This window comes from Rhinolophus sinicus, chromosome 1 (genome assembly GCF_057876585.1).
Source record: "Rhinolophus sinicus isolate RSI-liver-muscle chromosome 1, RSI-T2T, whole genome shotgun sequence".
Classification (NCBI taxonomy): Eukaryota; Metazoa; Chordata; class Mammalia; order Chiroptera; family Rhinolophidae; genus Rhinolophus; species Rhinolophus sinicus.
The window spans coordinates 11095594-11119579 of record NC_142501.1 but is presented as its reverse complement, the minus strand read 5'-3'; the positions used below and the strand labels follow the sequence as shown (position 1 = coordinate 11119579).

General features: G+C 56.9%; 1 protein-coding gene across 2 annotated transcripts; it reads left to right on the top strand.

Annotated features, from left to right (window-relative positions):
• The first annotated feature begins 519 nt into the window (after positions 1-519).
• GGA1 (golgi associated, gamma adaptin ear containing, ARF binding protein 1) lies at positions 520-20205 on the top strand. 2 transcript variants are annotated; one of them, XM_019752985.3, is made up of 17 exons: positions 520-949; positions 4573-4657; positions 5829-5904; positions 7151-7249; positions 8284-8407; positions 8816-8916; positions 9596-9676; positions 11082-11222; positions 11300-11381; positions 12480-12587; positions 13305-13457; positions 16281-16345; positions 16844-17010; positions 17522-17715; positions 18600-18769; positions 18984-19094; positions 19196-20205. In XM_019752985.3, exons 1-17 carry the CDS (start codon positions 907-909, stop codon positions 19304-19306), a joined length of 1911 nt encoding a protein of 636 aa, XP_019608544.2. In that variant the 5' UTR covers positions 520-906; the 3' UTR covers positions 19307-20205. The 2 variants fall into 2 exon arrangements, with proteins under 2 accessions (XP_019608544.2, XP_074182479.1); XM_074326378.2 differs by lacking the exon at positions 5829-5904.
• The last annotated feature ends 3781 nt before the right edge of the window (positions 20206-23986 follow it).

Genomic DNA, 23986 nt, shown 5'->3' with positions numbered 1-23986 from the left:
AACCTTGAAACGTTTGGTCCCCTCTACCTGGAATATCTTTGCGCACCAGGTTTACCTGGAGTAATCCGACTGCCTTTCAGCTATTTATTACCCCATCCCCCAAGCCCCAGTTTGGGGTAGGGGCCCCTCCTGTGTTGTCACTACCCGTGGGCTCCCCCCATCACATTATGTAATAAATGTCTGGCCTTGCCTTTCCAGCGCGGGTCACAGAGGAAAGCAAACGCAGAGTGCATTAAATAGATGATTGCAAAAGGAATGCAGGAGATAATACAGGGTTCAGGTTCTACCACATGTGTGACCTCAGGCAAACTAATTATCTAGCTCATGGGTTTGTTGTGAGAAGTAAATGTATTAATGTCCAAAAATGCTAAAAACAATGCATGGACCACAGTAAGCATCAACAAACTTGGACTACTAGTCATTTTCAAGGCGGCTAACATTGCCCTTTTAAGGGACCCACCCACTTTGGCATTAAGAGGAAGTACATCCTCAGGGTTCCGGAAGTGACCTCAGAGCCCCTCAGAAATATGGCCGCGGACCGTTCTTCCGGAAGCGGTCACAGGCGTCTCCGTGACGCAGAACGAGTTAGAGCGTCCCGTGGGGTTTCCATGGTGCCGTCTTCAGCCCCCAGTTCCTCCGCAGCTTCTCTCGCTTGAGCGCCGTGAACGAAAAGGCAGGCGGCAGGTCCCGCCCGCGACGTAGACGTCGCTTGGGTGAGGGGTTGGGCGAGCAGGTGACGCTCTAGGTGAGCTCGTTCGCATCTCTATGGTGCCGAGCGCTTGTGTGCGCCGCTCCCGCCCGTCGGGGCGGACGTTGCCCCTTTAATCGGCAGAGGGCGGTGCTGAAGAGCTCCCGCGAGAGCGGCGGGGAGCGGGGGGCGGTGCCGAGGCTGGGGGCCCGTGGCTGATGGAGCACGAGATGGAGCCGGAGACTCTGGAGGCGCGAATCAGTGAGTGTCCGGGAGGGGCGCGGGCCGGACCGGAACCGGAACCGGGGGCACGAGGCGGGCCCCTTCCCGGCGGGGGCGGAGTACGGGGCGCCCCCTCCTCACGCCCCGCCCCCGGCTCGGGAGGGGCGGTGCCCCAAGCCGCTTTCTCCGACCCTGGGTAAAGGAAGACCCCACTAGCTGCGCAGCCCGCCCATCCGATCCCCGGGCGGCGACCACCAGCGGGAGTGAGCTGTCCTGGACTCTGCGCCCATAACCCCCGAAGGGAGAGATCAGCCTCCAGACCCCTTCAGGCCCAGATTTCTCCACCCAGGAGCGGACCCCCAAATCATTCACTTGGGCTCCGGGAGGGAGCAAGCAAGTGCAGGGCTGCACCTCAGACGGAAGGGGGGACCCTGCTCCCCTTGGGCTCCGAATTCTCCACTCTCTAGCTCTGCATGTTGTGATTACCTTCTATCCCTTCCTTGAGCCTGCAGTTGCTCTCAGATATCTGCTCGTTTTCCTGCCCAGGAAGGGAGGAGCCCCTGGCCCATCTGATCCTCTAAGCTTTGGCCTCACAGTTAGAGAGCCCCAAACTCTACAGGCTTGGACGGGCCCATCTCAGATTCCAGAAGTACTTTCAAGCTCTCTATCACTACCCTCAGCCCAGTCCCTCAGACTCTGCATCTCCAACCAAGACTCCTTTCCCAGCCCTTGCTGAACTTCCTCCAGAGGTCCCTGCACCCCCTCCTCTGAGTCCTCAGGCACAGCTTCCTACTACTCAGGCTTCCCAGTCCTCACTTTTCCACTCTACACCTGCGTTCCCTACTGTGCATTGCTGACATCTTTAACTCTCACATCCCCACTCCTGGACTGTGCCCCAGAAAGCTGTGGCTTGCGTCTCCCTAGGCTAGTGTTAGACCCATGTCTGTGCCAGGATCTCAGGGAGGCCTGTGCGTCTGCCTTCAGCTCAGCCCCTTGGCCCAGGGAACACCCCTGAGCTCCACAGGGTGATTTGGGGTCATGACCAGCCCCCTTTTAAGCCAGTCTTGAGTAGAGTTGAACCCTGTGGTTGACCTCAGAACTACACCATCTCCAAGGATGTTTCAGAGTCCGTCTGGCCAGGGGAGAGGGAAGGGGTGGGAAGGAGCCACTCAGCTGCCATTGAGACTGTTCTGGAACACCACAAGTGTCCAGGTCTCAGCAGCAACTTGGGAGGATGGGCAGGGCCCTGGCTGACAGATTTGAGAGGCTGAAGGTCTTGAGCTCTGGGTGATACAAAACAGTGTCAGGTTTAGCAACAATGGGGATTTTCTGACAGGCTGAGTCTAATCTGAGAAACAGAGAGGAATCAGTACACCTGGGGTTGGCAGTAGGCCGGACCCTAATAGATTGGGACTGACATTGTTTACTCTTTGTGCCATAGCAAAATTGGAAGCTCCTCCCTTGAGGTGGTTAGAGCTAGAGTAGCTTCTGATGGGTAAATGATGACATTGTCAGCACTGTGGAGTGATGGTAGAGTCACGCCCTGTTGTGAAACACCTCCTTCTCTCCCTGGAGGTTTTCTGCCCTGCTGCCTAACAGGGAAAGTGCCCCCCCACCCCCACCACGCCCCACAGAGGTAAGAGACCTGGGGGTTGAGGCCAGGGCCAGAGAAGTTGGTCAGATCTCCTTGAACCCAGAGACCCTCCAAGACAGATACAGGAGAGAAACGCTGATGTCTCATGACTCCACTGCTTCCTCACTGGCTTCTGACTCAGGAGCTGTCTCTAGAACCTCTCTGTCCCCACTCAGACTCACATGTCTTTGACACTTGAAAGGACTTCCTGTTTTAGAGTCCCCCAGCCGAGTGTCATTGAGAGGCTAATGTCCAGCCCCATTCTCCCTTTCTAACTCCCGCCTGCTGTTCCCCAGCCTCTTGCCATGCTGGAGGGCTAGGAGGCAGAGTAGACAGCCACACTTCGTCCTGGGGGTGGGGTGCCTCTTCCTGTTACCCTAGGTGGTCAGCAGGGCTTCATTTCTCTGAACTGGAGGGCTCCGCAAGGCTCCTGGAACAGAGATTTGTACCCAGAGAGAAAACGCTTCATTCAGATCTCTGCTCAGCTGTACCAGACGCACACACACTCTTTCTATACCTTCTTCCTACTCTTTTTTTCTCTGTAGCACTTCACACCAGTATACAGTATTGTGTATGTTTGCTTATCTGAGTGGTCAGTGTTTCTCTTGCTGGGCCGTGAACTTTATAGTAGGGCAGGGATTTTGTCTTGTTCACTGCTATGGCCCTAGCACTCAGAATATTTATCAAGTAAATATGAATCAAATGAATGGCTGCCAGGCACTGGGCTCCAAGGGCTCCAAGCCTCCTGCCACAGTATAATGGGCAGCCACCACACGCTGGGTCTCCAGCTTCCTCCTGGCCACAGATCCTTCTCTGTCCCACCTCCTGGGCTGTGTGCCCTCCCCACCCCCGGCTCAGTGCTCAGGCTTGGGCAAAACTGGCTGGGACAAGGTAAAGCTTGGAGACAGGCTCTGGGGAGATGGTGAAGATCCAGCCCTGGCTGCCCCCACAGTCTTACCCTGCGTAAAGTATTTCATCATCCCAAATCAGTCCATATTTTACTCCAACTTTACAGATGGGGACAAAGGTTCGGGAAAGTTCTGTGATCTACTTAATTGTTGTTTAACCAATGTTTTAGGTGAGGGAGGTGACTGGCCTAATTTACTCCTCCCCCTTGTCATCCCTGCCTGACCACAGCTGGGCCCTCATTCGTTCATTTATCGGGAGAGACGGGAGCACACAAGTGGCTGGGATGCAGCGTGCTAGCAGGCTTGGGCCCATGATGAAGGTCAGGTCTGAGGGATACAGAAGAGAAAGCTGACCCAGCAGTGCCAACCTGGGCAGGAGTGGGGGTTAGGGAAGACTTCCTGGAGGAGGCGACACCTGCGCTGCACTTCTCACCAAGGCCCTTCATGCTTTGGCCTGTGCTCACTTCCGCCCATCTCTTCTCCTCATACAGCCCTTGAGCTGTTCAAAGGCACGCAGACCCAATCTGCTTAACTCCCTCCAGCCCCTGCTCATATTGCCTCTTCCAGGCAGCCTCCCCTGACACCAGGCTCAACTGAGTCCCCTCCTCCAGTCCCCATGGCTCCTTCGCCTGCTTCTGTCTCATTGTATTGAGAACCTAGCTTCCCGTGGCCCACTTCCCAGCAAGGCAGCCCCTTGAGGGAGGAGCTATGGCTTTTTTTCCCTACCTCTGGATTTCGTCTGAGCATAAATTCTAGGAGAATTATGGGGACACTTTCCAGGAGCGGGATCAAGGGAGGTGTGGTGGGGCATGGCCAGCATACAGCGATAAGGGGGGAGCAGCAAGGAGTAGGGGAATGACCCCTGAGCACAGTGTCTGAAAGTGGGGCCTTTGGGGAGAAACTGAGGAGAAGCCAGTAGACAGGAACTCATCTGTCCACTGACTTGACTGAAACACCAGCTCTCGGATCTTAATACTGACGTAACAGGAAGTCCAGGGGAGGCCTTTTTGTGTGCTCAGTCATACACCCTGCCCCCCACTGACCAAGTCCTGCTGGGAGTAGGGAGTGGGAGAGGCAGGGATTCCTTTGCCAGGCCACACTGGTCCTCTCTCCTCCTACAGACAGAGCCACGAACCCCCTGAACAAGGAGCTGAACTGGGCCAGCATCAATAGCTTCTGCGAGCAGCTCAACGAGGACTTCGAGGGGTAGGTGGCCTCTCCCTCTTTTGCTCATACCTGACAGGATCCACTGCCGTACACGGTCCAGACCCTGGCCTCAGGCAGAGACACGGGTGGGTTGGGACCCAGTTTCCATTCTTAATGTGCTCACAAGCGAATGATGGTGGGCACTTTGTGCTGAGTGCTGCTTATGTGAGCCACCTTCTGAGGTGGGCCTCGATGGACCCATTTTACAGGTGAAGAAACTGAGGCTCAGGGGACTCAGCCATTGTCCCAAGATCTCGCAGAGAAAAAATGGTAGTCCTGGGTTTGTCACAGTACACGTCTTTGGCTCCACACAGACTTGGACTAGCCTGTCAGGGGACTTGGGATAGGCGTGTTGGCAGACTCCCTGCATGGTGCTGAAATTTGGGGTACTCAGCTCAATATGCTTCACCTCCACTGCCCCTCCCCCGGTACAGCATTCCACTCAGGGAGGCCATGCAGGCAGCGTGATGTGTGTGCTCTGGAGTCTGGTTGCTTGGGTGCAACTCCCATCCCCTCTGTTAGCTGAGTCGCCTTGGGCAGGTGATTGAATCCCTCTAAGCCTCCATTCCTTCCACTATAAAGTGGGATATTAGTGCTGCCTACCTTGGAGGGCTCTTAGGAGTGTGGCAGGAAAATGCATGTGGGACACCTCGCACGTCGTAAGCACTGAGTACGTGTTAGCTCTTACTGTCACTCGTGACAGGTCTTTCATGATCTACTAGACAATATCACCACCTCCACCCGGAAGCAGCTCTCATTTGCCCCAGTAGAATGTCCTGTGCCGCCTTGAGTTCCCAGAGAGCTATGTCTGCCCATCTGTCTTGGTACATTGTCGTGTTCTGCTCCCAGACTGGGCCCTTGAAGGTCATCTATCTGTACTTGCCTCTATGGCAAGCCAAGGACACGGCAGGTCAGTTCTCAGTAAAGCTGGCCAAGGGGCTGAACTCCTCATGCCTTTTGAAGGTCTCCAGCCTGCACTCCCTGCCTGGCCCTGCCCTGTCATGCCACAATCTCTAGCCCCATCTGTGATCCAGAGAGAGAGCTGGGCCTTTGCATCTGCCCTACAGAAGCCACTGAGGGCTGCAGCCCCAGCAGGGTAGTGAGGCAGCCCTCCCCTTGAGTGCCTGGGCGCTATGGCTATTCTGGCTGTCTGTCTGTTCCTCTCACCTAGGCCTCCACTTGCCACCCGGCTATTGGCCCACAAGATCCAGTCCCCACAGGAATGGGAGGCGATCCAGGCCCTGACGGTGAGGAGAAGGGGCAAGTGGGTGCCAGCCATCCCAAAACCACATGATAGCACCAGGGAGGCCAAGACTGAGGTTTTTGGGGTCCCATTGGGTTCTTTTAGAGCCCAAGGGTGTTGTGCCCAAATGGCCTAGAATGGGAGTCTGGCCCAGCCCCTGAAGGTCCTCCGGCAACCAGTGGGCTGGTTTCCCATCCCAGGCCTTGCATAGGTGGGGAAGGAAGCCCCCAAGGCCATCTGGCCCGGGATTCCCCACCTCAGTGGTGCATCAGACGTCCAGGAGGCTGGTTAAACATAATGAATCAGAGCCCCACCCACAACTGAATCAGAATTCCTGCAGTACCTCCAGGAATCCGCATGTTTACAAACCTCCCAGGTGCGTTGCGGAGCCAGCCCAGCCCATCAGTGGTCTCCAGACACAGGGCAGCCCTGTCTTTCCCACAGCGGGTGCGAGGGGTGATGCCTGGGCTTAGGCCAGAGGTTTCGAAGCTGTGCCAGTAGCAGAAAAATAAGGGGGTGCACTGTCTGTGGCCCCCAAGCATGAGCCACATAGCTACAACCATATAGCAAAGCTGATTAGGTGGTGGTAGGTAAACAGTTCTCTTTTTTTTTTTTTTTTTTTTTTTTTTTTTAAATTTTTATTGGGTAATATTGGGGAACAGTGTGTTTCTCCAGGGCCCATCAGCTCCAAGTCATTGTCCTTCAATCTAGTTGTGGAGGTTACAGGTCAGCTCCAAGTCTAGTCACCGCCTTCAATCTTAGTTGCGCAGCCCACCATCCCATGTGGGAATCGAACTAGCAACCTTGTTGTTGAGAGCTCGTGCTGTAACCAACTGAGCCATCCGGCCGCCCCCAATTTTCCTTGTAATAGTTACGTATTTCTCTTAACACGTTAGGTTTTTTATTTTTTTGTTTTCTCAAATACACCCTAGTCCTATGATTTCACAGATAGGCCAAGGTAAATGGTGCCTATTTAAGTTTCAAAAAACAATCAAAGGAAGTGGTATTCAGAAGAGGCCAAGCCGCGGAGGCATTACAGCAGTGCTGCACATGGGACATCGCCCGCCGCGTCCCCCGGGGGTGGTGATCAGTCTCAGGGGCGTCTGAACCTCAGAATCCTCTTGTCTTTATGAGTCACTTTCTCCCTTATAAATGCCTGTCTCTGGGCTTCTGGGCCCTGGCTGAGGTGTGGGAGGGAGGCTGCCTCCTTTGATCCTCCCTGGGGATCCCTGCACCCCCCCTTCCCCCAGGTGCTGGAAACATGCATGAAGAGCTGCGGCCGGAGGTTCCACGACGAGGTGGGCAAGTTCCGCTTTCTCAACGAGCTCATCAAGGTCGTCTCTCCCAAGGTGGGTGCTCCCAGGCCCGAGCTCAGACCTGCACCGTCAGATGGGTGATGGACTGCCTCATTCTGCGGCCTCCCACTGGGGTTCCTGCTTCTACTGCTGCCTCAGCCCGTTAGAACTCTGACCTGGCACAAACACAGACCCTTTCTCAAGGTCCCCTTCACACAGCTGAGTCCGGGACAGCTGGTTTCTAGGAAGAGTGCTTCCACTGAGTGCTGGCAGCGCACTCTGGAGTTGCTCAGAACCTAGCGAGTGCACACAGCTGCCCCAGCAGGCACTGTTCTGGCTCTGAGATCTCTCCCTGCATGCCCCACCTGCATCTCTGGGTCTATAGTGGAGGGTCTCCCTGTCCCTACCTCACAAGAGTGGCCCCCTTGAGACCTTGGATGCTGAGGCCTCAAACCCGAGTGACGGAGCCTGCTGTTTGCAGACGGGCCACCCCCCTGGTTTTGCCCGAGGAGCCCTCCCATAGGGCATAGGCATGCTTGGTGCCCCTTGGTTGAAGCCCTACCCCCTTCATCCTTCCTCAGACCCACTGACCAGAGCAGCTGAATGACCCAGCTGGCCCCCCATTCTCCTCCCAGAAGGTGACTGGTGTGAGAGCCAATTTTCTCAGCCTAGTTTGCTGCTGGGAGGCTGGGTGGGGTCCAAGGCCAAGAAGTTCCACAGCTGCCCCTTCCCTGGTCAGCCCAGAGCCTGGTGGCTCCTCCTTCCTGAGGTCACAGAGTTAAGCCTTACGTAAGCTGGTCATGAGTGGGTCCAGGGCTGTGCCTTAGCTGTGTCTGCTCTACGTCCTCACCCTGGTAGCACTGCTGTCGTTCCCGTCTTACCAATGGGGAAACTGAGGCATGCAGGGCCGGCACAGCTAGTGATGACAGAGCTAGCAAGTGAGTTCTTTCTGTGCCAGGCTGGCTGGGTGGGATGTGAGGGCCCTGTCGGCCAAGTTCCGAGGGAGTTCTGGGGAGACAGCCAAGTTGGGGCTGCAGCGAGTGGGGCCAGGCAATGTCAAAGGCCTCTCCTCCCCTCGCTCTTTGAAGTACCTGGGCTCTCGGACATCAGAGAAGGTGAAGAACAAGGTCTTGGAGCTCCTGTACAGCTGGACGGTCAGCCTGCCTGAGGAAGTGAAGATCGCAGAGGCCTACCAGATGCTCAAGAAGCAGGGTGAGGCCGCAGAGCACGGGGTCGGCTGGCGCCACCTCCCTCCTCCCTGAGCTGAGTTCAGGGGCTTCTGGCAGCAGGGGCATGGCTCTGCCCTTTAACTTCTTAAGAACAGTGAGGCCTTTTTGTGTCCCTGTCTAAGGCCAGCTTGGGTGGAGAGAAGATAGGTTTGGGTCACGCTTCCCCTCAAAGTGGCCCCCGTAGAGTGGCCTCGTAATATGGGTGCCTACACTCTCTCCCATGCAATTTGACATGATATGTCAGGAGCAGGCCTGGTCCACCAAAGTCCAGAGCCAGCACGCTGGAGAAAGACTGCCCTCCAGCTTCCATTCTCCGCTTACCTGGCCGTGTCCCCATCACCCCCTGGGCCTAGGCCCTGTTCACAGTCTTCCCACCACCCATCTACTCTAGGGATTGTGAAGTCGGACCCCAAGCTTCCAGATGATGCCATCTTGCCCCTTCCTCCTCCACGGCCCAAGAATGTGATCTTTGAAGACGAGGAGAAATCCAAGGTGAGGCTCCAAGGAGGGGTAGATGAGGGCTCCAGGGCCCACTTAGGGGTCAGTGAATGCCAGCCCTTGGATTTCCTGCCCTTGGAGCAGAGGCTCAGGATTGCCATGGCCACTGTACTGGGTGACAGGCACCATTTGTTGAGCTCTTACTGCATGCTCCCCTTACGGTGCTGCTGTGTTTAATAAACACGAGTGCCTGGTGCCCCTGGCGTTGGTTTGAGGGCATTTCATAGGTTGACCAGGAGTTTGCATATCTTTGCGTTTTTGACCCTTTCAACAATTTCATGAGCTTTTTGTTAAAGAAGCATGTGCTCATGAACAAGAAATGAAACAACACAGATGAAGGTAAGATAAAAAGTAATAAAAGCTTCTTTACCCAGTCAAGTCCCAAAGGGTAAGCACTGTTAAGTTTTTTGTATATCCTTCCAGAAAGATTTTCTAACGATAGTAATAAAATGTTTTGCACTATTTGTTGAGAACTTGTTTCTGCCGGTCGCTGTGGGGAGCACCTACGTATAGTGTCTCAGTTGTCCTGTGGCCACCCCATTAGGTGTCAGTAGATTCTCACCCATTTTGTGGACTAGTTAGGAAACTTACATCCCGCAGCCAGGAAGTGGGAGCCAGACATGACTCCAGGCCCAGGACCTGCCAGCACAGTCATGCCCCTCTGTCTCCATAGATGCTGGCCCGCCTGCTGAAGAGCTCCCACCCCGAGGACCTCCGAGCGGCCAACAAACTCATCAAGGAGATGGTGCAAGAGGTGATGGCTGAGCCCAGAGCGCAGGGAGGAGGCGGGATGGGGTTGTGTGTGTGCGTACGAGGAACCCCGCAGTGACCCAACTGAAGGGCTGTCACCGCAGTGAAAGAGCTGACTTGACTGTGGGCAACCCCAGTGGGCTGAGCCAGGACTGCCGTGTAGAGGGAAGAATTGCTCACAGCTGAGCTCATCTGCCTTGGATGGGCTCTGAGAGGCTCACTACCTCTTCCATAAAAATTAGGGCTATATTAGGCTTTACTGTACTTGAAGTGTGTGTGTGTGTGTGTGTGTGTGTGTGTGTGTGTGTGTGGAGAGAGAATAATATATATTTGATTTATAAATAAATACAGATGCTCCTTGACTTACGATGAGATTACATCCCAATAAACCCATCATAAGTTGAAAATATTTTAAATCAAAAAATGCATTTAATACACCGAACCTACTGAACATTATAACTTATCAAGCCTGCTTTAAAAATGCTCAGAACACTTACATTAGCATGCAGTTGGGCAAAATCATCCAACACAAAGCCTACTTTATTAAAAAATGCTGACTGCCTCTCGTAATTCATTATGCATATCCCTTCTGCAGCACCGTAAGGTCAAAATATCGTAAGTCGAACCATCGTAAGTCAGGGGCCGGTGTGTATATAGGTCATGGGTGCATGCTGAAACAGTTTTTTACTGACAAAGGTGAGTCATCAAAAAAATTTGCAGCCTAGAGACCCAGAGGGCAGAAGTTCTGGGTTGTCTCTTAAAGGCGGTCTGCATGCTCTGAGAGCCAAGAGAAAGTCAAGGGTGGCCCCTCGCAAGGAGGGTGGTATATCTGACTGCACAGCACAAGTCCACCTGTCATCCCTCAAGGGAGGAACCTGCGTAGTAAGAGTGGCCACAGTAGCAGAGGCGGGACCTCCTGCAGCTGCCTTTCAAGGCCATAAGCGCCCCACTATTCGCCAGGCACTGGCAGACACTGAGGGGGTCACTGCACTAGTTTCTAGGTTGCATGTGGTGACCACTAAGATCCCCTTTCAGGGGACAAACACAAGAAAGGCGAGTTGTGTAGAACCACAAGTCTAGGTCTGGACCCTGGTCCTCCAGAATCACTGGCGAGTGTGTTGGAAACCCAGGTTCCTGGGCCATCCCTGGAGATTCTGGCTGAAGGCCCAGGAAATTCTGATGGGCCCGTGTAGAAGCCTGGGCCCAGGGGGTGTTGGTTGGAGGAAAAGAAGCGAACAGTGTTGGCTGAGGGCTTCTTGGACCAGAGTGCCCTATCCTGGGCATAAGTTGGGCGCTTAGCAGCATCTGACCTCACACCCAGCCACAGACACTGTCCAGAGTGGTGTGGGCCTGACTCGGGGCTGGGCCTGACCCGGCCTCCCGGGGGCCATTTGCTGATGCCTCCCCAGGACCAGAAGCGGATGGAGAAAATCTCGAAGAGGGTGAGTGCCATCGAGGAGGTGAACAACAATGTGAAGCTGCTGACAGAGATGGTGATGAGCTACAGCCAGGGCGGCGCTGCGGCCCACAGCAGCGAGGACCTCATGAAGGTGTGCCTTTCTCCGCCCTGTCCCGGTCCCCTCCAGGACCCCTGCCAGCCCTGACCCGCCTACCCTACTGCCCCCAGGAACTGTACCAGCGCTGTGAGCGAATGCGGCCCACACTCTTTCGACTGGCCAGTGACACGGAGGACAATGACGAGGCCTTAGGTGAGCCCCTGGCAGAGCTGGCCCCATCCCTGCACCTTCTCCCCTCCTCCCCTTCCACCCTGCTGAGTGTATGCAGTTGGAAGGAGCTACCAGCAGGGGGCCCCATTCTCCAGCACTGACCTTGGGTTTCTCCAAGTTGAAAGTGGAGAATGGGAGCTGTCCTGGCTGAGAGACCCTCTGGGCCAAGCCTCTTCGCATATACCTCGTTTACTGCCTACAAGCTACATAGGAGGGGAAATTGTTCCCATTTTACAGCTGGGGCTAAGGGAGGGGAGTGACTTGCACAGATCATAGAGCAAAACAGTGGCAGCACCAGGGTAGAACAGGGCTCTCTCCCTGCAGATGCTGCCTTCCTAGTAAGGGCTACAAACAGAGTGGCTCCCACAGGCCTGAGCAATTCCAGAGCTGGGCCCTGTGGCTTCTGCTAGGACCATAGAGCAGGTTCTCGTCCTGTCCTCTAGCAGGGTCTCGGGGCAGCGGTCTGGGTACCATCTTAGCCTCTCATTCAGCAGGAACTCACTGAGCGCCTCCCATGGCCTAGGGACCTGGTCCCTACCCAAGAGGTTCGCTGCCCAGGCCCCCAAGGAGGTGATATTGACAAGGGCCAAGTGTGTGGCAGGCACTGTTCTAGGCCTTCAGACATATGACAGTGATCAAAATTGACAAAAGCCCTAACCTGGAGCTTGTAGCCTAATGAGAGGAGACCGACAATAAACCCAGGAGTGAGCAGTGGCAGTTTGTCAGGTGGTGCTAAGTGGCAGGGAGAAAGACAAGCAATCACCTAGTACGGGGGTTAGATTGGGGGTTAGATTAGGGACGGCCTCTCTGAAGGGACTTTTGGGTGAAGACCTGAAGGCAGGAAGGGATCTGGCCATGCGGAGATCTGGGGGATCCAGACAGCAGAGCCTGTGTGGAGGCTGGAAGCCGGAGCACGCCACTGTGTTCAGGGGCTGGCCCGGGGCAGTTTGGAGGAGACAGTGGCCGAGGTGGGAACAGAGGGCTTCAGTCTGAGGAGGTGAGATGGATTTGGGGTGCTCATCTCCCCCCAGAGGCCCTCACATTCCTTCACGCTGGCCTCTCCCTTCCTGCCCATTCCAGCGGAGATCCTACAGGCCAATGACAACCTCACTCAGGTGATCAACCTGTACAAGCAGCTGGTGCGGGGAGAGGAGGTGAATGGTGATGCCGCTGCTGGCTCCATCCCCGGTGAGGAGGTGGCAGGAGAGCTGGGGGCCTCAGGCTGGAGGGGCACGGAGAATCCAGGGTGATATGCTGGTCCCAGAGCTGGTAGCCGTGACTGCCAGGGAAACCCTGGCCCCTTAAGATGGGGAAGGCCCCCAGGGCAAGAGCTGGGGGCGAAGTCTGCCAAGCCTGCAGCTGTGGGGGGAGGAAGTCTGGCTGTGGGACAGAGCGGGAGGGAGCGGAGGGTTTGGCAAGGACAAGCAGAAGAAAGAAGACCTTTCAGTTGACAAATCAGGCACCTGTTGTGCGGGGCTAATTGACACCCCCAAGGCTTAAATTAGTTTAATTATCAGAAAGCAGGAGGGAGGGTTTGACAGTAAACACTCAGGCTCAGCTTCAATAAGGGTAAAATGACAGCTCTGAGGACTGCAGAGAGGTTAGACTTGGCCCTCTTGGGGAGGAGTGGGGGTGGGGAACTGCACAGAAGCAGCAGAGTTTAAGCGGGGCCTTGAAGGATGGGAGGCAATTCGCCAGGTAGAGAGAAGAAGGAAATCCGTTCCAGACAGAAGGAACACCATGTGCCAAAGAAGACCTGGTGGGCAGATTTGGGGGCAAGAGCCATGTGGCCAAGGAGGGTTGTGAAGTATGGGGGGACAGTTTGCTGCCCCTCAGCCCCCCGTGGACTCTGAGAGCCTGAGTGTCCTCCCCCAGGACTTGCCTGACTCTCCTTTCCCATCCCAGGGAGCACCTCGGCCCTGTTGGACCTCTCAGGCCTGGATCTCCCTCCTGCGGGCACCACCTACCCAGCCATGCCCACCTGCCCTGGTGACCAGGCCAGCCCTGAGCAACCCAGCACCTCCATATCCCTGCTTGATGATGAGCTCATGTCTCTGGGTGAGGAAGGGGCCAGGCCCAGAGGGGGGCGGTGCAGCTGCGGGGCGTGATGCTCACCACACAGGGAGCTTACAGAGCATGGTCAGTTCCGCGTGTCGCTCCTCCCTCAGGGCTGTGCAGCACGCGGGGTGGGCTTGAGGCTCAGGGAATCAAGGAGCTTGTGCAAGATCACATCGTCAAAGGGTGAGGTTGGCCAGACCTTACACCTGATGAGCCAGCAATACCCAGGCTCCAAGGGAAAACGGGGATTTCCCTGCAGCAGGTTAGAGCCTAGAACTACATGCTGCCCAGGCAAAAGTTCAGCAGTTTCCCCACCCACTGAGAGGAAGAGGGGAGAACTCTGCTCTGCATGCAGCTGACCCAGAAGCTCCGGGGAAGCTGATACCAGAGCATGAGGCACTCTGTGACCCAAGCTGGTCCTGGGCCAGGTCTGTGTCACTACAGGGCGGGGTCAGGGCTCCAGAGCCTGACAGGGAACCAGGCTCACCCCTGAGGAAGAAGCAGAGTGCACCAGCCAGCCACACAGTTTTGGGGTTTCCAACTTTGAACGCTTAGAAGCAGGAAGGCGTTAATAGCAATCTCCCCATAATGGCCCTGAAGTTATAAAAATAGATGGGTGGGCTCTGTCAGAGAAATATGTGGGGAAACCAAGAGTCAGGCTGTTCTTCTGAGGCAGTTCTGAGGTAAAAACCAAACGTGAGGGACTCCAAGAAGGTGTTCTGGGGTCCCAGGCGGGCCAGCCCTGCATTTAAGGCTCCTATCCTAACCACTGCGGCTGCTGTGCGGTTCTGTCTTAGCGCCCCCACCCGCCCTCCCCCACCACGTGAGATGGGTGCTGTCAACATCCCCGTTTTACAGATGTGAAAGCAAGGCTTGGGAAGGCTGGGTGACTGGCCCAAAGAGGGCGCCAGGGTTTGGACAAGGCACTCTGATTCTGAAGCCTCCCTCTGAATCTCTCTGCTGCTCTGACTCAGCTCCCCAGCCAGGAAAGGGAAATGAGTGAGACGTGGGAAGAGGGGAACAGTGGACCAGGTCGAGTTCCCCTCAGCGGGCCCGTCAGCGTCAGCGGGCATCCTACCTAGGAGGGTCTGTCTGCAGGGTGTCCATGGGCGACTTACAAGTCCCACCCACCTGCCCCCTCATGTAGGGCCCTGACCCTGTTTTACAGAGAGGTAGAGGAGAGAAGTGACAGGAAAGCGTACACAGGCTCATCTTCCCCCACAGAGCCCGGACCAGGCAGGCGGCAGCTATTTACTGGGCAGCTGGGGTGTGAGGCCCCGCCTCCCAGCAAGTGACTGGCAAAGCCACCTCCTCATGAGAAGCGAGGTGTGCTCTGCATTTCCTGTCCCCGAGTTGCTTCAGCAAAGCCCTGAGCCTCCAGCTACCTCTGGTTTCTTCTCAAAGGCAATGAAAATGTGGAAACAGGAACCAGAAGTGCCAGGCAGCAGCTGCCCTGCTCTGGGGAGTGGAGGAAGCCTTGGGACCACAAAGGGGACTTGTTGGTGTGGGGGGGGGCTTGTCCTAACCGGTTCTCTGTGGCAGGAAAGGTGAGGGGTGTGGGGCAGGGTAGGCAGTGAGGACTTCCTGTCTGTCAGGGTGTTCTGGTGTCATTCAAGCACTTCGTCTGATTTGTCTAATTCATCCCCACAGCAGTCCTCTGATGTACATGCTGCTGTTGTCTCGTTTTCCAGCTGAGGCACAGGGAGGTTGTCACCAGCCCAGGGTGACGTAGCTAAGTGGCAGGGCTGTATTCAAACTCCAGCTATTAGGCCATGCGTTGTCCAAGTCCGGACTCTGCCACTTTGCAGCTGCGTGATCTTGGGCAGGTTACTTAAGCCCTCTGAGCGTCTATTTCGTCATCCCTAAAAGAGGGTGAGAACTCCACATCTACTTTCTAAGGTTGTTTGAGGATTAAGTGAGACCCAAGTCTGAAGTGCCTGACACATCAGGGGGTGTAAGCAATGGTAGCAGTTACCACCCTGCTATCCCTGGTCTCAGAACTGTGTCCAGAGGAGAAGACCCGCTAATCACAGCCACCTCTGCCTTACTTTGCTTGTCAGGTAGCACTCCAGGTTGGACATCACTTATTCAGGATTTGGTAGATACAGGATAAGTTGTCTTATCTAGGTAAAATCTGGGCTGAACTTGGCTAGGTGTGTATTACAGGGCAGGCAGAGGTCAGACTGGTTGGTGATCTGCCGCCTTCTACCGACCAGCAGGCTGATGAGCAGGGCCTTCCTGGTGTAAAAGGCCTGTAGCTCTCCCTGGCACCAGTCAGCCAGCCTTGTTGGCACGTGCCAGGGCAGATGGAGCCTTCAGAGTCCAACCCTGCATTGTGCACATGGGGCAACTGTGGCCCAGCCAGCACCTCGCCCATGACTGCTCTGCTTCTGGGGCAGTCCTGGTTCCTGGGCCCTGGGCCCCGGGCCCCATTCACTGCACCACAGTGCTCAGAGGGCGTCCCTCCAGTCGGTCACACACACACACCCCACCCCACCCCACCCCCAGCAGCTGCCTGCTGATGAACGAAGTTGAAAGTCCTGTCTGTAGCTGAGTTCACTTCTGAGCAGCAAGAGAGGAAGCATGTGTGGGCCTGGGGAATGGGCTGTCGGAATCTTTGCTTTCTACTTCTGCTCTGCAACTGGTTCCCCCTGAAAGAGCTGAAGTGGGGTTTTTTCCCCTTTGAGCGGAGCCTCTCGGAGTAGGGGAGGTGGGGGGGAGGGTAGGAGCCTGGGAACCCCAACCCAGCACACACAGCCCCCCCAGCTCTATTGCCTCTGCTCAGGGATCCAGCTCCTTTACCTCTGCCTTGCTTTCCTGCAGGCCTAAGTGACCCCACACCCCCTTCAGGGCCAAGCTTGGATGGTGCTGGATGGAACAGCTTCCAGGTAGGAGGGGCCAGGAACTAGCCTAACCTGTCCTGGCAACTGGGACAGGCATCTTGAGGAGCCAATGAGAGGAGAGATGGGCAAGGCCATGGGGCAGGGGCTGGCCCAAGGGGCTGAGGCACCCATCCCAGTGTGGAGGCAGACAGGCAGTCCTTCCTTCCTTACCTCCCTGCCAGTCTCCCAGCCAGTCCCAGCCTTGGGCCTCCCTTGGGTTGAGATGGGGGTTCCTTGTTCCTTTTCTCTTAAGGGGGACTATTGAGGTCCCTGGATGTGATGGTTTCTAGACGAGGACCCCAGACTAGGCCCCACCCACTGATGGCCCTGTTGTGAGAGGGGTTGGGCCCAGCAGGAACATGGTCCCCATCCCTGCTGCTTCTTCCCTCAGATGTCACCTGCAGGGAGGGGAAGGGGCCTCCTTTTCAGCACCTTTTCAGCTCAGGACAAAGGACATCTTTTCAGCACCACCCCACCTACCTGCATCCTTTGTATGCCCAACAGTCATCTGATGGCGCAGAAGCCCCAGCCTCTACTCCGGCCCCCAGCTTGGATAGTCGGCCCCCAACGCAGACGTCCCTGCCTGGGAGCAGTGGTCTGGATGACCTGGACCTGCTGGGAAAGACCCTCCTGCAGCAGTCACTGCCTCCGGAGTCCCAACAAGTGCGGTGGTGAGGGCACACCCTGGCTGGCATGAGGGAGTGCTCCCTGTCCCCACACCTAGCAGCGACTCCTGGGCTTTCCCTGGCCCAGCCCCTGCCCCAGCTCCCTCAGGCAGTGGCCCAGGCTCCTTTGTTCCTCTGAGCAGTGGCTGCGGAGCATCACTGCGCTAAGCGCTGCCCTGGGCTCAAAGGACACAGCAGTGACCAAGGGAGGTGCAGGGCCTGTCTGACAGAGTGTGGAGTTTAGGAGAGAAAGGGGATCTGTGCCTCACTCAGACGCCCTCCCCGAGGCATCCCAGCACCTGGGAAAGACGGAAAGCCCGGAAGGCCAGCCGTGAGGAAGACACTGAGCTCGAGTGGGCTGGGGGGTGGGAGATGGGGTGGAGAGCAAGAGCGGCCTGTTTACAAGATGAAGAAACCAAGGCCAAGAGGCAGGAAGGTGTCAGGGACGGTCAGGAGTCCAGCCTTTCCTGTGCCCCTGATCCCTTGGCCCCCTCTCAATGCACCGTCCCCCAATAAGGGAGAAGCAGCAGCCAGCCCCCCGGCTCACGCTCCGGGACCTGCAGAATAAAAGCAGCTGCAGCTCGCCCAGCTCCAGTGCCGGCGGCCTCCTCCACACTGTGTCCCCTGAGCCCCCGGGGCCTCCGCAGCAGCCCACGCAGACAGAGCTCTCGCTGGCCAACGTTACTGTGCCCCTGGAGTCCATCAAACCCAGTGAGTGGGGTGAGGGCACGGGCGGGGATGGCTAGGTAGGCTCAGCTCGCTGTCCAGCACCACCCACCTCTCCATCCCGCTGGGAGCTCTTTCTGGGGGAGCAGGTGGGGAAATGGGGTTCTTCCAGTCCTGCCACTGCCTGGCTCAGCAGCTAGCTCTGGGCACGACATTTCCCCTTCCCAGCTCTCAGTTTCCTCATCTGTGGTCGCAAAACCGCTGTATAAACTCCAGGGTTACACAGGCAAGAGGACTTCCTACAATGGTCCCTGGCCCATCCCTCCCCAGGAAGGCAGGGCCAGGACACAGAGGTTTGGGGTCTCCCCAAGACCACAGAACTGAACCAGGTCCAGGCCTGGGCTTCCCCCAGCCAGGAGCAGCACCAGACCCTGCACAGACAGATGAAGACGGGCCAAGCTTCTCGGGCTCGTCCATCTGGTGTGCTCACTGTGAGCGAGGGTGTCACACCCTCAGTGCCCCCGGGAGGTAGGTAATGGTACCCCTATCTTACCAGTAAGGAAGACCCTGAGCTCCGACCAGCGGAGTGACTGGACCAGGGTCACACAGTGAGAGCGGGACCCCAGCTCACCCACAGCCCTTCACTCCGGCATCCAGGAAGCAGCCACATGGCTTTGGGGGAGCCCCAACTGGGCTCAGTTCCAGGCTGGATGTCGTGCTTGTGCCATCACTCCAGAAGTTGATATGTTCCGTCTGGGTGCATCTGTACCCCTGACTACACTGCACCCAGGGTCGAGGCAAGGACCTAAACTTGGATTTGTTCTTTCCCAGCCGAGCAGCGAGAGCCTGATGTGAGGCACGTGGCGGGAGCTGGTCAGATGTGCTTAGCCTGGCACCACCCGTCACCCTCTCCCTTTCTCCTCTGCCAGGCAGCATCTTGCCGGTAACTGTGTACGACCAGCATGGCTTCCGGGTCCTCTTCCACTTCGCCCGAGACCCACTTCCCGGGCGCTCGGACGTGCTGGTGGTGGTGGTGTCTATGCTGAGTACCGCCCCCCAGCCCATCCGCAACATCGTTTTCCAGTCAGCTGTCCCCAAGGTGACATGGGCGTACCTCCCTTATCTCAGGGCTGGATGGGGGGCCAGCTGGGAGCAGGGTCTCTCTCTCTTTCTGGGGAGTCAGGGTAGAAGGGAACCCAAGAACAGCCCCAGGCCCCCCAGTCCAATCCGGTGGGCAGGCTGGGCCTGGTTCCTCAGGACATGGGGACGAGAGGCCAGGACCAGCTGTGCCCATCCTGCCCTCCTGTCCGCAGGTCATGAAAGTAAAGCTGCAGCCACCGTCAGGCACTGAGCTGCCAGCATTCAACCCCATCGTCCACCCCTCAGCTATCACCCAAGTCCTGCTCCTCGCCAACCCCCAGAAGGTGAGGGGCCCAGCTGTGACAGGACACCGCTTGGGGGGGGGGGGGCGGGGGCAGCCTCTTCTCCACCTCTGACCCTTCTGCCTTCACCATCTCTGCCCCAGGAGAAGGTTCGTCTCCGCTACAAGCTCCTCTTCACCATGGGCGACCAGACCTACAACGAGATGGGGGATGTGGACCAGTTCCCCCCACCTGAGACCTGGGGGAGCCTCTAGAACAGACAGGGGAAGGGGAGAGGAGGAGGGGGCAACGGGACTGGCCCCTGGCTAGCCTGTGTGGGAGGCTGTGGTGGCCTGAAATACCCTTTGTCCCCATGGCCATAGCCCCTGTGCCTGGTGCTTCTCCCCTCACCCCTGCCGCCCCCTCCTTTCACCTCTCCCCTGCTGAGCCAAACCCAGTGGAAGGCTGGGTCTGGGTTTGCACTGCTGGGGACCTTCACCACAGGGAGCCTGGAGCAGGGAAGTCCTGCATGGCCCTGGAAGGACTTGGGGTCATTGGGAGAAGCATGGCTGTTGGGCAAGGGCCAGGACCTCAGGCCTAGCCCCAACCCCAGCCTGGGGTGGGGTCATCCCCGCCTGTCTCTTATGCCTTATGGGAAGGCCCAGCCATAACTTGGGGGCCATGCTGAAGCCGGGGACTGGCTCAGGCCTCCTTCATAGGAACCGGGTGACTGAGGGGGTGATGCCTGCACCCCCAGCTGTTTGCACTCTCTGGTGTGTGGTTTGACTCTCAGCTTTTCTTTCTGAGTGGCCCTGTGGTCACCACCTCAGGGGGCCTAGTTGGGGGAGACCCACCTGTCCCCTATTCCTCCTGGGGGTCTCCCTCCACCTGCCTGGCCCCTTTGCTGTCAGGCCTCCTGAGGGGCTGTGGGGGTTGTGTGACTGCTAGACCAAGGGTCATGCCAGAGACCGGTGGCCCCAACTGGGGGCCCAGGGCCTCTGGCCAAGGAAGGTCCTGCACTGGAGTTCTCAGTGTCTCCTTCATTCATTGGCCTCTGCTGGGGCCTCCTGTGGGCATCTCACCTCTGTCCATCCACCTGTCCATGGGCAGAAGTGGGTCAGTGTGTGAGTGAGAGCAGGAGTATTTATGGAAATAAAACGTCCTTTTTCCTGGACCAGTTGCTCTTGTGGCCCTTCTGAGGTGGAGGGAGACAGGAGGGGTCCAGGAGTGGGAGGTCCCCGGGACTGCTCTGCAGACCTCTCTGCCTCTGTCTTTGGATGTCAGGCCGTGGCTCTCTCCCCGCTCACCCCCGAGCCCTGCACAGGAAGAGGCCCTGCTTGGGGGCCTGTGGCTGGTGCTGAGTCACCAGAGAGGGCTCAGGGCTGTGGCAGGCCCAAAGCCATCCCAGCTGGAAGTGAGTGGCCGCTCAAGGCCTGCCAGGAGCCCCAGCTGCTGCAGACCCTGAAGGGGAGGCCCCGGGCGCCTCACAACTTCCGCTTTCTGGGCTGAGCCCTGAAAACACAACTAGGATGCAGCACTGTCCTGAGGCCCATGCCTCAGCTTCGCCTTTCCCCCAAGGCTGCTCCCAGGAAGCAGCTAGTTTCTGGAGAAGCCGGGGGACCCTGCACTGGGCCCCTTGCCTCTCCCAGCTGCAGCACACTTCCCCCTGGCTCTAGGAGTGTTTTCTCTTAACTGGGAGGCTGGGGTCCAGGCCTGGGGCGGGGCTTAGAGGCCTGGAGCTGAGAGAGCCAACCAGTGCTGCGCTGAGCAGAGCGAGGGGGAGTCAGTCCAGGGAAGTGTCTGGTGGTGTGGAGCCAGCCCTGCAAGCTGCTCTGCAGGAGAGGGTTCCTGCTCAGATACGTGGGGAAGGCTGCCTGCCATTTCTCCCTAGCAGATGATGGGAAATCCTGCACTTAAGAAACCAGTTTCACTTTGTCTAACCTAGTGTTCCCCAGTCTGAACCTGGCCACAACCCCCTTTTCATAGGTCCTATTGAGATGTGCTAGAGAACAGCCCAGCACACCTGACTCCCCAGCTTCCCTTCAGCAAATGGGTGATTTCTGTGCCAGGAGACACTGAAGTGCAGGAGGAGAGCTTCTCCCCATTGGCCACGCTGCTGAGGGGACAGGAGCGGGAGCAAGGCCTGGGAGCCGGCACTTCCAGCTCTGCACCTACTGGAGTCTCGTGGCATCCCCTGAACACTGGCCTCCTGTTCCCTCCCCCTCCCCCTCCCGGGCAGGATTCCTGAACACTTGTGATGTCTAGGAAAGACAATCTGTAGTTGGAAGTTTCTTCCTTCTAAGTGAAACAAAACCCCTATTCCCTGTAAGGTCCCCCTGGGGCCCCAGAAGTACGTGGAGCACAATCATACTGACCAATGAAGGGCTGCAGGTAGGTGTGGGAATGTGCGACTGCCAGCTGGGAGTCAGGGCTGCTTCCAGTGGGCTCCTAGTTGGGAGCAGGGTGCTTCCTTCTCTGGCCTTTAGGTTCCTTGTTTGAAAAGGTGGGAGGAACCCTGTGAGCTGTAAGGGCCCTCTGAGGCCTTCTGAAGAGTCTGGGCCAAAGGGTCCCCCCGGCCTGTCAGCTCGGAGTGCCCCAGAGGTTCCATGGGCAGGGAAATTCCTTCAGTCTTTCAGACCTCCTGTCTCCCGAGTTCCTTGTCTGTCCTTCCATCTGGCCAGTCTGCAAGTGCTGCTTGAGCACCCCCTGTGCCAGGCATGGCCCACAGCCTGGCATGGAACCTGTAAGCCAGGAGCTCAGCAGGACACACTGAGAGCTGGGAGGGCAGGGGGGCCTGAGGTACCCAGCGAGCCAGGCATCTGTGACGGGCTGGGTGGGGGTCTGATCAGAGAAGGGGCCCCATGGCCTGTAGATCCAGACGGGTCTGGGGCCCTGCGCAGGAGACCTGGGTCACCTGGAATCCACAGGCTGGGATGGGGGGCAGGGGAAGCAGTGTTCTCTGCCTCGTGAGGGGTGACCCCCACACACACACCCCAGCCCAGGAGCAGTGGGACTTCCCAGGCCTTGAAGCCACACTTCCACTTCTTTTTGTGCGGCCAGAAGCAGCAGCTTTATTTTGTTTTATTTTTATTTTTTTTAGCAACCGCAGCACACTGCCCATCCGTCAAAGGCAGCCAAGAGAAACAGGCCACTGCTCGCCCGGGGAGCCTGTCCCTGCAGTTCTCTTGCTGCCCCTGTCACCAGTCTCTGTGGACCTGGCCAGGGAACAGGTACAGCCAGGCAGGTAACAGGAGCCAGCCCTGGGCCTGGCATTTTGCTAGACCTGCATGCAGCCTCTCCCTTAATATTCAAAACTTCCCCGTGGAAATGGGACACTGAGGCTGAGAGAGCACAGAAAGGGCACTTAACTGCCTTGTACTTTGGTGAGGTTGGTATAGGCTCCACTTTAGGGCCCAAGTCTGAGCAGCATTCTTGTGAGGTGTCCTCTGAGGGCATGTTGCCCCCGGCCTCCCCAGCCTCTACCCCACCCCCACCCCCAGCCCTTTGTCAGCTGCTGTCCTCTGGGGCCATCAGCTTGTGCTGCAGTCCTTGGGCCTCAGCCCCACGCCAGGGTCTCCCAGGAAGTCCTTTTGGCTTGACGAGGGCTCCTTTGGGAGCCCCAGAAGTCACACCACATGCCTCACTGCTCTGGGAGGAGGCCTCCACTCAGAGGGCAGCACCGACATGGCCACAAACAAGCAATGTGTCCGAGTGTCTAAAATGGATGTTGTTGCTCAGTCCTATGGCCCCATGGCTGACCCCTGCTACCTCCGCCTCACGGCCCAGCCACTGGCCACCTTGCCCACATCCTGCTCCAGCACACACTTTACAACTGTCACAAGTTTTCACAGCCTGTACTGAGGCCTCGGGCCTGTCAAAGCAGCCACGGGGATTAAGATGGGGGCAGGGACCAGCATTTCTGGGTCTTCAGGTAATGCCATCTGGCACAGGAGGCGAGGTAGGGGCTTTGGAGCCTGTCAGATCCGCTTTCTAACTTTTACCACTTAGCCAGCTAGGACCCTTGGGCCAAGAGCCTCAGTCTACTCCCCTGTAGAATGGGGACAACGATGCCAGCCTCACTGGAGAACGTGCTAAAGCATGACAATAGTAAGTGCCATTGTCCCACGGCAGCAGGACACATTTAGGTGCAACTGAGGCAGGAATGGGGGTAAGGAGCCCTTCCGTTCCTGACTGCAGGCTGAATAATGAGAAACGGCCAGGCACTGTTCTAGGCATTTTACACATCAACTTTTCAATCCTCACAACAGCGAGATGCTATTATCATTAGTCCCATTTTACTGATGAGGACACAGGCTCAGAGAGGTGAACTACCTCACCCAAGGTCACCCAGCTAGCCGGCTCCATTCACACCGTTAGGCTCTGTTCCTGCTGTCTTTGGGGTTGGGAATAAATGTCCATTGAGGTAATGTCTTCACTTGCGATTCCGGTCAGCTGTGGTTTTTGAGCTCCTGTGACAATGTCACATTGCTAGGCCCAGGAGGATTCAGCATGAGCCAGACAGGACCCAGGCTGTCCTGGGGAGGCGACCCAGCAAGGTCAACAAGCTTTCGCAGTGCAGTGTGAAAAGGTCTTGCGATTGGAGTAGGGGTTGGCAGGTGACTTGGGGTCCCCCTTCTGCATATGCCGTTCTAAAACTGCCATTTCAACATCCACTGACTGAAACAGATTCTGAGTCCAAGTGTCTCTGATTACAATATCCTTTGAAGGAACAACCTATGACCCAACCTTTGGGGCTTCCAACCTGTTACGATTCCACATTCACATGTGCTCGAGCTTCAATATACCCTAAAATATATCCCTCACCCAGCCCAGAGGCACAGCAGCCCCACCCAGGCAGGACAGAGAAGAGCCTGTGACTTTCCTGCAGAGGCTCTTGGGTCTGGCTGGAGGGGACTCTGGAGCTCAGGTGGCCTGATTCTACGGCTTGGGTTGTT

What these genes read in the sequence shown, in the direction of transcription:
- GGA1 (XM_019752985.3), top strand. Translation starts at nt 907, where the DNA reads ATGGAGCACGAGATGGAGCCGGAGACTCTGGAGGCGCGAATCA. An exon ending in CCAGATGCTCAAGAAGCAGG is followed by an intron (nt 8,408 to 8,815) that starts GTGAGGCCGCAG and finishes CATCTACTCTAG; the next exon opens with GGATTGTGAAGTCGGACCCC. An exon ending in GGACAATGACGAGGCCTTAG is followed by an intron (nt 11,382 to 12,479) that starts GTGAGCCCCTGG and finishes TGCCCATTCCAG; the next exon opens with CGGAGATCCTACAGGCCAAT.